Source organism: Pogoniulus pusillus, chromosome 7 (genome assembly GCF_015220805.1).
Source record: "Pogoniulus pusillus isolate bPogPus1 chromosome 7, bPogPus1.pri, whole genome shotgun sequence".
Lineage (NCBI taxonomy): Eukaryota > Metazoa > Chordata > Aves > Piciformes > Lybiidae > Pogoniulus > Pogoniulus pusillus.
Window position 1 is genome coordinate 34,389,814 of NC_087270.1, and position 14,721 is coordinate 34,404,534.

The 14,721-nt window shown below is 40.7% G+C and overlaps 1 protein-coding gene across 1 annotated transcript; it reads right to left on the reverse strand.

The window, feature by feature from the left end:
• Positions 1-10,884: 10,884 nt before the first annotated feature.
• On the reverse strand, positions 10,885-14,513 carry LRATD1 (LRAT domain containing 1). Its single transcript, XM_064146443.1, has 2 exons — positions 14,301-14,513; positions 10,885-13,652 (listed from the first exon to the last, which is right to left on the reverse strand). Exons 1-2 carry the CDS (start codon positions 14,507-14,509, stop codon positions 12,761-12,763), a joined length of 1,101 nt encoding a protein of 366 aa, XP_064002513.1. The 5' UTR covers positions 14,510-14,513; the 3' UTR covers positions 10,885-12,760.
• Positions 14,514-14,721: the final 208 nt, after the last annotated feature.

A 14,721-nucleotide genomic window follows, 5' to 3' on the forward strand; every position in this document is an offset into this window, starting at 1 on the left:
CTTTTGTAAGTGGAATGTGCTGATCTGAGAACATGACAAGGAGGACAAACAGTCTACCCCCTGCTGCCTGAATCAAGCATTCACCCGCAGGTCACTGGTCTTGTCAAAGAGATTTGCATTGACGGAATATGAAATGGCATTACCATCAAAACATATAAGATTGTCTCTCCTTTGAAGAAAAGCAACAGCTACACTAACTTTGAAATTTGAGGACAGGAAAGCAATTATTTCGAAAGAACTAGACCCAAATGGGGAAATGAATTCAATACTGCCACTAATAGAAGCCAGCAGTTTCAAATCCTGAAAGATGGGTTTCTTAGAACACTTTTCAATGACAAGTCCCCAGCTGGTGAATGTGGTCATTTTGGACCACAAGAACAGAATCACTTGAATAACCATGAAGATTTCATTAGCAATGTTGAAAACTTTGAGTGGTGTGAAAAACAGCTTTGCCTTAGAACATCTTTCACACTTTCATATAAGTTAAAATCAATTGCAGGTCTCCTAAAATGAGCCATCAGGTTTTTTTCTAAGATATCAGTGGTGGATTCACACAGTGGAAACCTATTGCTCTGGCAGGCCACCAGTATTTAAATTTGGCAGGCTGTAGTGTAGTGTAAGGTTTGCTTGTTCAATCAAGCATTCAATTAACTAACTTGTCAGTATGTTGGTCCTTTGTGAGGCAAATAAAAGGCAGCTAAAGTGCATTGAGCCATCTGAATGGATAGTTGTGTAATTAATATTTGTTTTTAATTTATTGTAAGACGTACAGATGCTCTGATAATGGGTTCCTGGGAAATCTTTAAAATAATTGACTGAGCTCTGTAAACTTACTAGAGGGCAGCAGATTTTCCTCCATGTGTGATTAGAATTAGGGGGAATGATTCAGGAGATCATTTAAGAAAAGAAAACCAAAAACACACCCAAAAAGACACACACACAAAAACAAAACAAAAACAAACACACACACAAAAAAAACAGTAAACAAAACAAACCCAAGCAACTTATCTTTGAATTAATACATTGTTTACAGATGTGAAATAATTTCTGTGTAATTGCCTGGCTGTTAAATATTAGCGTTTATCAGTTATCTATAATCTATCTAGGACTGTCATTGTTTTGGGATCACACAGCATTCTCCAATTCAATAAAGCAATTTTTATTAGGCTAGGAGAGAAGAAAGTGTGTAATTTCAGGATATGTGTTTTCTCAGTCAATCTCAGCTTTGTTAGCTGTTCCAGCACTAGACTAATCCTAGTTACGCAAACTCTAAGCAGGGAGAGAGCAAAGCATTTGAAGTGTCCTTTTATACATGTATATTGAGATAGAACTAGATGTCTTCTAAAAAACATGGCTTTCTTTCTGCTTTTTAGATAAGTAACTTAGACTTCATGTACAACTTTTAAGTGACAAAAATGGAGCAGGAAGGAAATCAGAACCTTTCCATCCGTTTTTGTCCCACTTACACTATGCAAACTGTATTTAAACACTTAAGCATTGCTATGCTAGACACCTCCTCTAGCCAATGAAGATTCAGTCAGATTCAGAGAAACTCCATTTACAGTAAGTCCTCAAAAAGCCAAAGTCTATATTGGTAATTGCAGTCAGGTGAATCAGATCTTTATGTAAAAAAGCTTTGCTTTTTGCCAAGGTCTCACAGTAAATGGAATGCTTCTCAGCTAACCCAAAGAGATAAGGAGCTAGGCTGATCGTCTATATAACACATTTAATACTTACATTACCTGACGACACTAACACCATGGGAATCACAAGGACATTTCTAAACATCATTTCATTGGTGACCACATTTGTCAAGCTCATATGATTCTATAGGTCCTAGCAGGAAAACCTTTGTGTTCCATTGTGCCATCTCCAACACACTATTTTGCATGTCTGGAAAGTCTTAGAATTGATTTTTACCTTTGTTCTCTGTCTCATTTTCATACTTGAGTTATGCATTCCCCCCAACTCATATTTTGGATGAAATCTCATTTGCAGAAGGACTATTCCCGCTAGTATCATCCCTGGTTTATTCTCCCTCTGACCAAAGTTGCATTGATTTTTCTACTACCTTTTTCCTGGCTAACAGTTAATGATCACACTCAACACACAGATAATAGAGATGCCAGTATCCTTGTGGTGGTTACCTATAATCACACAGACATTCTCACACATATATACTCACAAGCAAAAGTAATAGGAGAGATCCCATGATCATTCATATGCATAGACACATTTGTCTGAATGATAATGCAGACCTCACCAAGAAGGGATAAATTCACTCATAAATTAGATTTAGGAAATACTTTTTCAGCCTCTACATCTTGCATCCAAGATTCAGTGGGTTCATTTTCAAGATAAACTGCTTAGCAGGTACTATTTTTTACAAGTAATACGTTAGTGCTAACCCTTGTGTTTAAAAATCTTAATGCATTTAATGTTTAGTAGGATACAATATTGAATTCTGTATTTTGAAAGATTCATTTCAGAACTATGATAGCTTTTTCACACAGTATCACACAGTATCATCAGGGTTGGAAGAGACCTCACAGATCATCAAGTCCAGCCCTTTACCACAGAGCTCAAGGCTAGACCATGGCACCAAGTGCCACGTCCAACCTTGCCTTGAACAGCTCCAGGGACGGCAACTCCACCACCTCCCCGGGCAGCCCATTCCAGTGTCCAATGACTCTCTCAGTGAAGAACTTTCTCCTCACCTCAAGCCTAAATCTCCCCTGGCGCAGCCTGAGGCTGTGTCCTCTCGTTCTGGCGCTGGCCACCTGAGAGAAGAGAGCAACCTCCTCCTGGCCACAACCACCCCTCAGGTAGTTGTAGACAGCAATAAGGTCACCCCTGAGCCTCCTCTTCTCCAGGCTAAACAATCCCAGCTCCCTCAGCCTCTCCTCATAGGGCTTGTTATTTTCCAAGCTCCACTCAAACTGTTTTCAGTGTTCAGTTTCTGAGCAGAGTCTGCCTGTCAGCTTCACTTGCAGGTAGAAGTTTGACATTGTTTGGGAAAAAAACCCAACTGTTTGAGAGGTCTTCAGTGAAGTACTGCCAAAATGATAACTCCATTAGCTTCAAAACTATTTATTTTCCTTAGCATTGTTTGTTTCAGTAAAGCACATCTGAATTTTGAAAATAATATCTTGCAAACCAAATGGCTTTCTACATACTGATACAAATCTTATTCCTGCTTCAAGGAAATAAATACATGACAGTCCACAGCTGATCACAAAACAACTCTTCCTCTGACATTTTATGTTCCTGCTTTCCATTCTTGTTATCTTGGACAATGTCCTTAGGAAAGCCATTAAAAGCTCAAAGGTATGTATGAGATTAAGAATTTCAGAAGAATTAAACTGAAGATAGGTTTTCAGTATCAAAATTTGACATTTCTATTGCTGTTGGGGTCCTTTATCTGCAGACAGTGAACCCAACTTTGGGTTCCTATAGATTAAGGAAAGTTACTGGCATGCTGTGAAATGAAAGAGCAAAATATTATCCTCTTATTCAGCATAGGTATGCAAACTTCAAGTATGCCCGAATTTAAAAGATATCATTTCTATAATCAGTGCTCTTAACACAGTGAAAGATTTATCTGCATGTTCCCGAGTTTATCTGTATACAAAGCACGAATATAAAAGAACAGCCCAAAATTTTTGCTAAGTATGACTTCTTTTACAAAACCTTTTTCTTATGCTGGTCTTTCTTCCCCTATTCCTTCAACTTGAGAAAGTAATAAAGAAGTAGGAAACTGTTTTCTAGCCTTTGCCTAATGCTAATGGAACCCAGGCAGTGTTATTGCCAGGATGAAACTCCATATTAACTGACCCTCTGTGTAGGGGGGTCTACTACTTGATACTATTTTATATTGCCATAATTAAAATGAGTTGATGGGTCAAATAAAGTGAACTTTTCAATCTTAATGGCCTTTAATTACACCTAACTGAAGAATCAATAGTATAAAGTCAGCGTGGCCTCAAAATACAAACCAGAGAGGATGTCAGGTAGACATCATTCAATGAAATTTGCATTTAAAGACAGTGTGTAGAGTTGTGGCACATGAGCAGATAAACAGTGTTACATCATAGAGTTCTATGGTAAACATTAACAGATTCTTCCATTAGTCTAAGGCATCTTTGTTCAATTATGTTTTAGATTACTACACAATCAAGGTTTCTTAAAAGTAACTGTTGCTGATGCTTAGTCAGATGCTTTAATTACCAGCAATATTATTGTGGTCCATTAATGTGTATATTTGATCTACTTCCAGGAGTAATATTTATTCTTTTACTAAATAAAATTGTTTTCCTAAGGGACTTTAGCAGGATATGTGAGTGAATTCTTTTTCTTCCACAGCCTCTGCAAGGGGCAGTATTCTCTTGGAAAGGATTCAGTTCTTGAGGTCTCTGTAACAGTGATTTCTAGCAATGAGTTCATTTATGGAAAAGGGCTTTGCATCACCCACAAGTGGAGGAAGAATTTTGCATAGGTAAAAATATCTAACTTTTTTTTTTTTAGGTAAGATAAAAACTTCATGGGTGAGGACAGAGAATAACTAGCCTGCTCTAGTTCTTGATACAAAAATTAACCTGACAAGGAATCAAAAGCATAACTCATCTATTTAGTCCACATGAAGCACTCTCAGTTCTCGATGCAGCTGACTTTCACTCTGTATTCATTAGGTAACATTATTAAAAGCAGAGAGTTAAGTTAGCCTAACTGTAGCCCAATTAACTTTGGTGAAACTTGACCAGCAAGTTCAACTGGGAGAATCAAATCAATAGTAAGTGCTTTTCAAAGTCCTACCATTTAGCTTTTGAAATAAACATGCAGTTCAAAGACAGATATGTCAAGAAATATCAATGCCAGCTGTCTCTTCACTTAAAAACAGCTATATAACAGCAGTCAAGCACACCTGAAAAGCAGAACACAGCTAATTTCAGTGTTATGTTTCAAAAATACTACAGCAAGGGAAAAAAATTAAATTATGAAAATGACTTTTGTAGCACTACCCATTAAAATATGCCAGAGAGAGATGAATGGATACTTCACTGGAGCATTCTTTTATTTATAAATACATAAGTCAGTAGCAGCATAGTTCATTTTTAAAAGGTACTTAATTATTTCAAAATGTAGTGCTCCTTGATATTTTTTCCTCCAGTAAGCAGCAATATGTCAAACCCCACATATTTAGCTCACTTCTCTTGATGTCAGAAGACCATGGCATAGCCTAAAGAACAAATATTTGAACAGTGTTAAAATCCTGTCAGTGAAGTCTTGGGCATCCATCTGTTGTGCAAATAATACTTATACTGAAACGACTGTTATTTGTTACCAATACTAAGACTTCTGCTCTGTATGCTTGTAATATATATACACACACAGTATGCATATGTATATCATAGAATCATAGAGTTACTCAGGGTTGTAACAGACCACAAGGATCATCTAGTTCAAACTCCACTGCCATGGGTAGGGACACCCTACCCTAGATCAGGCTGGGCAAAACCTCATCCAGCCTGGCCTTAAATACCTCCAGGCATGCAGCCTCAACCACCTCCCTGGGTGTCCCATTCCAGCCTCTCACCATTCTCATGCTCAACAACTTCCTCCTCACATCCAGTCTGAACTTACCTATCTCCAGCTTTGCTCCATTCACCCCAGTGCTGTCACTACCTGATAGCCTAAAAAGTCCCTCCTCAGCTTTTTTGTACCCTTCAGGTACTGGAAGGCCACAAGAAGGTCACCTCAAAGCTTCCTCTTCTGCAGACTGAACAGCCACAAGTCTTTCAGTCTGTCCTCATAGCAGAGCTGCTCCAGCCCTCTGAGCATCCTCATGGCCTTACTCTGAACACGCTCCAGCATGACCACATCCTTCTTGTAATCGGGAATATATGTATATACATATGTTATGTATATACATATAGTTATGTATCAATACATAGAAACATTTCTGCTTAAATATTTACAAACAGAATATTTTTCAGGCTCAGTTTTTATATTGCTTTCAGCTGATTTCAAGGACATATGAAAATAATAGGAAGATACAGGGGAAAAAGATTTGTTTTAAGACCAGACTGATGTGTTTACTCATGTTGAATAACATACAATAAGTATTCCTTCTGTGGCACAAAATATTCTGCTGTAGGAAGGGTCACAAAGCAGCAGGAGGTATTTAGTCACAGTTAGATACTTGGCTTGTCTATTTCCTGGAAGCAGCTATTGTGTCATGTCAGAACTAAATTTGGGGTTTGTTCCATTTATTTGCAAATTCTACTCCATAATAATTTGCTTGACTCCACTTTATCCTCTTATTTACACAAAATGCAAAGATCTTACCTCTACAATAAGGAAATTACCAAGAAGGATTATTGAGGTGTCCCATTTATAAACATTAGGCTGCTTATTTTATCAAATTAAATACAGAACTTTTCAAAATAAATCACCAATGCCAGTGTATCTGAATAGTGTTTAAACTGTGAAGAATTATTTCCTACTTAAGGATGATAAGACACTGTATATTTTACTCACCCTCTTTTGCCTAGGCAGTAGCATGGATCTCCAAACTGTGAATGGTTTTATGTATGTGAGGTGCACAGTTACTCACACCCATGCACCTTGCAGAAGAAAAAGAAAGAATAGAATTTCAAACTTAGCTCTGAAGATCTTGAACAGCTAGAAGTTTAATTTCTAACTCGCCCATTCTTTTTGTTGTACTCACATTGGTTTTAAACACCACCTGAGTTCCTGTCAAAATCACTGCAGATAGTGGCTCTGCAGTGCTGCAGAGGTTTAAGGCCATACACTAAACTCCAGTTTTCCATCTGTGCCCAACACCTGTACCCACAAAGCCACACAAGAGAAAGTCAAAGGGATGTTTGAATAGCGTTAACTCACTTTACCAAGGAAAATAGCAATTTGCTATTTATATATATATATATATATATATAAGCAAGAATATGCATTTAAGGCCCTTCTGGTAGATACTACACATGTAAATCTTCCATTGAATTCTATGATAAGTTGTTGGTGAAGTCTTGATCCTAGCTAGTCCTGCTTCTTGATTTTCACACAAAGTAAATGCCACATGAGAGGGACAGATCTTCCATTTTAAAGATCCTAATCCTACAAACTGAAAAGGCAAGCAGTTTTACATGCATGGATCGTCTGCAGATTCAGAATGTCCCAAAGCCTCAAAATTACAAAGAGAAAAAAACATATACAAGCATAATGTCAATCTGAATGGTTTCTTCTAATGGAAGGGTTTTTTTTTTTTCTCTAGCCATATCCACCTAAATAAATCTGTGTTTGATGCAAAATACTAAAAATTATGAAAGTGCACATTATTGGCTGCTCAAATATAAGTCCTATCAGATAGCTTCCAATTTATTTCTCAGAGGTAAATATGGTTAAAATAACCATTAATTTTAATAGCACAGTGGCTTTTCAACATACAAAAAAAAAAAAAAATAGAACTTGACAGGGGATTTGTATGATTCAGACATGATAATAATATTTTGTAAAAGAGATAATGGAGAGTGCCACAACCACTTTACACAAAACCTACAAGGCTGGTAGTTTATATCATAGAGATTATATCTATATAATCTGAAGTAAATCCATGACATGCCAAGTAGCTCAGTCCATCGCCTTTTCCCAGACTAGCATCTCCACTATCATTTTTTTCTGATTTACAAGCAGTTCAGTAAAGTATCTGATCCCAGTATTCATTAATTTTCTTTACAATAAAACTGTAAAAAGATCTGACAGATTAAACCAGTGTTGTGTCAGAAGGTCCATAAGAATAGGGAACATTTGAACTCAGTACAAAGAAGTTAAGTATTTCAGGACAATAAAGTAAGCAAATAAATCTCAGGCTTGCCATGGAAAAACTGACATTAATGAACTAACAGCAGCACTTGATCACATTCTAGTTGTATATTATTGTCCTGTAGACCCTAACAGTGCAATGAACCTGCCTTTGCCATGGCAGACCAATTATAGCACCTTACATATTTCTGGGTTAATTCTTTGGAAGCAGGATTTTTGCCTTTCTCCTGCATTGTGAAATAGAAAACACACTCTTTGCACAGTATAAGTAGCAACACATACAACGTTTTAGTCACTGGCAAGTATAATTACAGACAGAACACTGTTAAACTATTCTATCAGAAATCTTTCATAGAAAATAAGTAAATCTCAAAGCCAGCAAAAGGTAGTGCAGACCACTGGTTCCTCTGTAGCTGCAGGCAGAGAGTTGGGAAAGAATGACAGAATTCTATGATCTATCTATCTATAGATTTCTATCTATATCTGTATCTATCTATAGAATTCTATGATCTATCTATAGATTTCTGTCTATATCTATATCTATAGATAGAATTCTATGATTATCTATCTAATGACTTCTATGTCTATATCTATCTATAGAATCCTATGATTTATCTATCTATATATAGATTCTATGATTCTATCCCACCTCTCTGCCTGCAGCTACAGAGGAACCAGCAGTCTGCACTACCTTTTGCTAGCTTTGAGATTTACTTATTTTCTAGAGACAAGCTGAGGCACCCGTTCCCACAAGCTGCTGCATATCTTAAGCAAGATCTAGTGGTATCTCAATATCAGCAAACACTGGCTGGAGTTACAGATGCTTGACACATCACTTAAACAAGTTTATAAACTCTGGCATATTTTTACACATCACTTACCTGAATAAAGTCACTAAAATGAAATAAGACAGGATAATAAAAACTGTGCAGACTACAGCACAGAACAAGCTTGTCACACCCAGAAGGCCATATCTTGTTACACTCTGTTTTTAATCTTAAATCCACATAGAGAGCAATAGCATATTGCCCTAAAAATACGGTATGGTTTTGATTGGTTGGATTTTTTTCACTTTACACAACCATGATGACTTGAGAGGGGAAAAGAACTCCTAGAAAGTGTAAACAAAGTAACTTGAAAACATAAGTGTAAACAAAATAACCTGAAAACATAGGATGGAGACAAAATCTGTTTTGCTCCCAACCTTACAGTGGCCTATATGCACAGTCAATAACCAGTAAACATTTTGGTCATGACCATAAAACATTTCTCAAAGGCTTTCTATGTTTCAAGAGCACATGAACTGAATTTTTCATGAAATGGTAGCCTCAAAGCAACCCAGAAGACTGCATTTTGAAAGAACAAATAAAATCATATCCAAGCAAGAAGTGCTGTAAAATTGCTTCCCAAATAGGTAGCGGAAAGCTTGAAACCTGACACAGAAGAAAGACGTGTCAAATATTTTAACACTGCAGTCATACTACAAGCCAGACCAATGAATGATATACAAATATTTACCTTAAGTAGCTTGACTGAAGAATGTAAACAGATTCCACACATAATTTGTCAATATCTTTGCAGTTGGAAGTGGAAATGTTAACTCAGGCAAGTCATTGATCTTGAAAGTTGAGTATTATCAATTACATGTTTTACCTGTCAGTCATTCACATCATTGTCTTTCTTGCAGCTGACTGCTCTCCTGACTTTCATTTCTTGTTTCAAGGCACTAAACTTTTTAATCTATTTCTCAATTGGTCTTTTTCACTATTTTCCCTCTGCCATCCCAGATTACAACTGCTTGTTTTAGAATTAGTCTGTGGTCTTCCCTTATTTTCACAGGTATTGCTTCTTTCCATTGTCCCCCATCTCAGAAAAGCAGCCCTTCTCATCTCCGTAATGCCATCTTAAATCTCACTTCTCAAGGTCTACAAATTTTAACCACCTCCTAAACAATAAAACCTGATCCAAAGCTCAGTGAAGTCAGTGAGAGCCTTTTCATTAACTTCAGTGGACTATGAATCAGGACCAGACTGCTGTCAGTAACTTTGGACTGATAGCTAGTGAAAAAGATGCAAACAAAAGGATGGCTATCTTCACTGTTAACAAGCTGCTACTTGAATGGAGTCATGGCAATACTACATTCTAGGTTAATACCATCTGTGAATGTTTCCAGTGCATTTTTTCCAGACCTTATGTAAAGGACTGAGGCCTTAATTTTGTTGTTTCTTTTACCTGTACACATAAAGAGTGATGCCAAAGATGTCTATCAGAGCTTGAATAAATATGCATACACTAGATCCTACCATTTCCTTTATACACTACAAAATGCCATTCTACACCCAGCTAAGTAGAAAAGGAAAACTGTCATGTTTATGAACCAGGTTAGTAAATCATTGTAAACCCTCCTCAGACTTAAAATGGCTGTTTTGACAGAATGATGGCTTATTTGGAAAGCACAATGAAAAGTTTAAAGCCAATGTGTTTTAAACTCTCACTCGTGAGGACGTGCAATGCTTCTTCTTGCAAGGATTCTCTCTCATCCTGTATCATTAATCTTAGAACAATTTGCAGAAAAATCATTCCAGAAATCACAAATAACAATGTGACTCCATTCCTCTTGATAAACATTCTCTTAGTTATTCCCTCTGTGCAATTCCCCCTGCCTCTTGCAACCTCATTTCTCTAATGTATATTTTTAATAGGAGGAAATTAAGGTGGATCACTTTTACTTACCCTACCTTCTCCTACTACTTAAGTTTTATTTTAAAGTGCTTTGGATGCAAAGCCAGTGTTTTCTGCAGTCCCATAGTGCTGCCACCAAGTGACAAAAGGAAATCAGTTCTAACAGACAATTTGGGAGATCTAATGCAGTATAATAATTCATATACAATAATGCTTTACAGAGAACTGTTCACATTATGGAAAAATCCATCATTATCAGACAGCAAACTACTGTCAATTCAAAGCTAAAATATGACACATTTATTAAAAGGTATGTTGGGATTTGAGGCCATTTCAGCAGTAATTTGTCAATAATGACAATTCACATAATTCACACCTTTACCCTTTATTGTACAAACTAAAGTACATTAGGGAAGGGCATAATAGTAACACTACCTATTGCCACACAACTTTGCTGAGTGTATCAGCAAACACAAAGCCAGTTTATCTACCTTCACTGAAGAGGTGCAGTTTTGATTGTGGTATTGGGTTTGTATGTTTGTTTGTTTTTCTTTTTAAAGAGCTATTTCTGCTGACATGTTTATTATAATGAAGTACACTCCACCCACACAGCTTCAGCTATGGGAGGCAAACGCTTTGTAAAAATGAAATTACAGTTGCAACAAGGTTGCTTATGACATTGTTTAATATAAAAAGGAGCCAGGACACAGTACAGTGACAGGGGGTGGAGTGTATTTTATATACAGAAGAGGGGTGTTACTTCTGTTCTGCCATCTGACACAGATGTGAAAAGAGGGGACAAAAACAAATGTATTTTCTTTCCAGTACTGAAACATGCAAAGACAAGATGTCCATTACAAGTTCTATGCAGCTCAGAATAGTTTAAAAAAAAACCAACCCAAACACAAAAAAGAAACAACAAAAGAAAAATAGAAACAACAGGAAAAAAAAACCCAAAACCCCAATAATTAAAAAAATAGTTCTGGAAATGCCCCAATATACTTGTTTCATTTTTTAAAATATATATTTCATACTCTGATTTTTCACTTCAAAACTTAGAATTAAGCAATGAGTGAATGGGACCTGAAATACAGACAAGGTATTGCTCACACCACACTAAAATGCATCTTTTAAATGCACGTGTATTTCTGAACTTAGGTTGAATAGGATTTTTAGTTACTTGAAATTTGAAATGCAAGATGAACTTGGCCACATTATATCTATTTTAAGTGGAATTCTAAATATGCAAGAAATTGCTGTTTTGAAGAGGCACCATGCAGAATTCAAGCCCATTTCTTTCTTGCAGGATTCTGTTGACCTGTGCATGAAGAAGCACTGAAGCAGTGGTACAGTGAGAATCATTACAGCAATACAAATCCACAGCTCAAGCATGAGATCCTAGAGGTTGGATCTCTGAGGAGCAACACTGAGTATACTGTTCTCTGAAACACACTGCTTCGTTTAACCAGTGAATTTAACTTCAAGAGAACAGCTGCTCACCAACTTTTTTTTTTTTCTAAAAGGGAAAAAAAGGCAGGGAGGGTGGGAAGAGGTGGAAAGAGCTTATGCATTATGATGACATTTAGCAGACAGCTGCAAACAAAAAAGCAAAGCAGAATATTTTAAATGTGATAGATTCCAACCAGAAACGTGAAAGCATTTTCTCTTGTTATCATCTCACCGGAGTTGGTTGGGACAAAATTTGGGTTGCAGCTACAGGCAGAAGCAATAGTGTTGGGCAACAAAGCAGGCATTTGCCTCCTGCGACCCCTCCTTCCCCTTCCCGTTAGCAAAATCCGACAGATGCTTTTGGTTGGCTGCAAGGCAAATATTGGCTAGAAACTCATTTAGCTAGCTCCACATCCATGGCCCCAGATGTTTATAACTTATCATGGATTAAAGCCATGAAATAAAAATTAAAAAAATTAAATTTCAATTTGAAATTTTATTGGCATGTTGCTAGGATGCTCAACATTGATCAACAGGAGAGACTTTGTCCACATACTCGGAGAACAGCCTCCCTGCACCTCCCCCCCCTCTTTTCTTCCTCTCTCTCGCTCTTTCAAGCATTAATGCTATTAAAAGCCAAATAAATTTAAACGATGCTGGTTTTCTAGAATGTTGCCATGGATCCTGCTTTCAGTCGCGTCCCACGGAAAGAGGGTGCAGCCTCCTGGCTCTGTGGGAGTCTGGTCGCCCTGGGCAGGGCAGAAGGAAGATAACCACGTACCGCTGCTACTCCCTATTCTTTCCCATCCACTATAGCCAGGTCTTTGATCACCCGCAGTTTGCCACTGGCATCGATCCTGCGTTTCTCGCGTATTAAATCCTCCAGACTGTGGAACCTCACCGTGTGCACCTTGTTCTCCGCCAAGTGGATCTTGAGATAGTATTGCTGCTGATGCTGGGTGCCGGCAGCAGCTTGCAGCTCTCCCCCGGCTTTGAACTCCCGTTTCCCGAAGCGGCACCAGGCGGCGAAGCTCTCGGAGTTAGTCCAGCAGATCTCGTCGCTTTTTAAGCCCAGGTGCCCGCAGGCGTTTTGCACCACGAGCTCAGCCACCAGCGGGCGAAAGCGGTACCAGCTATTCACCACCCGGCCCACGTTGCCCGCGGCAGCCTCGTACAAGCTGTCCTGGCGGATCTGCCCCTGGTGCAGGTGGATGATCTGCCCGCTGCCCACGTACACTGCCCAGTGCGGCGGCGGGTGCTCCGACGGCCCCAGGTAGAGCAGCTCCAGCAGATCCCCCGGCTTGCAAAGGGCAGGCAGGGCTGATACCGAGTAGACGCTGAGGTCCCCAGCCTGGGGACCGCTGCTGACCTTGGAGAAGATGCATTCCTGGCCGCGGAAAGCGGAGAACTGGGTCTCGTTCAGAACCAGCTGGTGATGGAGATGGTGGGTGGGCGTCTCCTGGCCAGGGCTGCCGGAGCCCTTCACGCTGTACTTGTCCGGTTGGCCTCGCTCGTCCAGGTCTTCCTCCTCATCCGAAAAGAAGTAAGCCACTCCGACGCGCAGCTCGTCTTTCTCGATCCCCGAGGGGTCCCCAGTCGGCAGCTCGCTGTAATTCAGGTGGGTGATGCGATCCAGTTGATTTCCCATCAATGACAGGGCGAGGCGAGGGCAGGAATCGCTGGATCTGAAGGAAGGGTGGGGTGAGCAGGGACAGAGAGAACAAGAGAAGGAAGGAGAGTGCACACGGAAAAAAAAAGGAAGGAAAGAAGGGAGAAATGAAAAAATAAGGCACATAAAAGAGATTTCAGTGATTCCGCCCTAAATCCCCATCCCTGCCCAGCTCCTTCCCTTTTCTCCGTGCACAGGTCCTTCCCTCTGCCCTCGGCGGTGCGGGGCAGAGCAAAGCAGAGCTCCGTCTTCCCGTCTCTCTCCGGGCCACGCCGTGCGGGGCTCCTGAGACCCACGGTCCTGGAGAACCTGGCTACCACCGCTGTGGGAGAAGGTAGCCCCCAGCCGACTGTCAGCTCTAGGAGCGGACGGAGTTGTCCTGGGATCCTCCACTCCCCGTTCTGTGAGGGCAGAAGGCTATGGGGACAGGAGGAGCATCTGTCCCGGAGGCTCGGAACCTTTACCTCCGCGTGCGCGCAGCCGAGCCGCGCTGGACAGCGCTGCACGAGGGAAAGCGGCTGAGAGCAGCACACAGCTTCGGAGCTAGCACCTCTGCCTGCTCCGCCGAGACCCGCAGCCCAGCCGGGACCTCTCAAGGAACACGCAATGAGCAGGCGGTCTACACCCTCCCCACACAAGGGCTCCCTCTCGCCTCTGTCCGTACCCGTAGTCGCCCAGCGTCAGAAAACCCTCCCAAGCTCCTTTAAAGTCGTCCTGTCCCCATGGGCGCTGAAGAGGAGGTGAGCTCCGTCCTCCCTGCTCCGCCCTTGCCTTCTCTACCCGCGTCGCCCCGCTCGCTGTGGGCTGCCCGGCCCCTCCGGCGAGTCTAAGTACCGGCGGTGCCACTCCCGAGCCCGCCCCGGCTCCGCTCATTGGCCGCGCCGCGCTGCGCCCGGCGGCGGCGGCGGCAGTAGCGAGTCTCCGCGGCGTCACTGCCCGTCCGGGCCACTCGCCGCCGCCGCCGCCGCCGCCGTCGCCGCCGCCGCCGCCAGGGCTGCGGCTCACCGGTGGCTCGGTGCGGGGAGGCGGGGCTTCCAAGGGGTAGAAGACCGTACCCGCAGCAGTTATGCGGCGACCAAAGCCTC

Coding starts and splice junctions, on each gene's coding strand:
- LRATD1 (XM_064146443.1), bottom strand. CDS start 14,509: ATGAGCGGAGCCGGGGCGGGCTCGGGAGTGGCACCGCCGGTACTTAGA. Junction 13,653..14,300: donor CTGACGCTGGGCGACTACGG/GTACGGACAGAG, acceptor CCCTTCCTTCAG/ATCCAGCGATTCCTGCCCTC.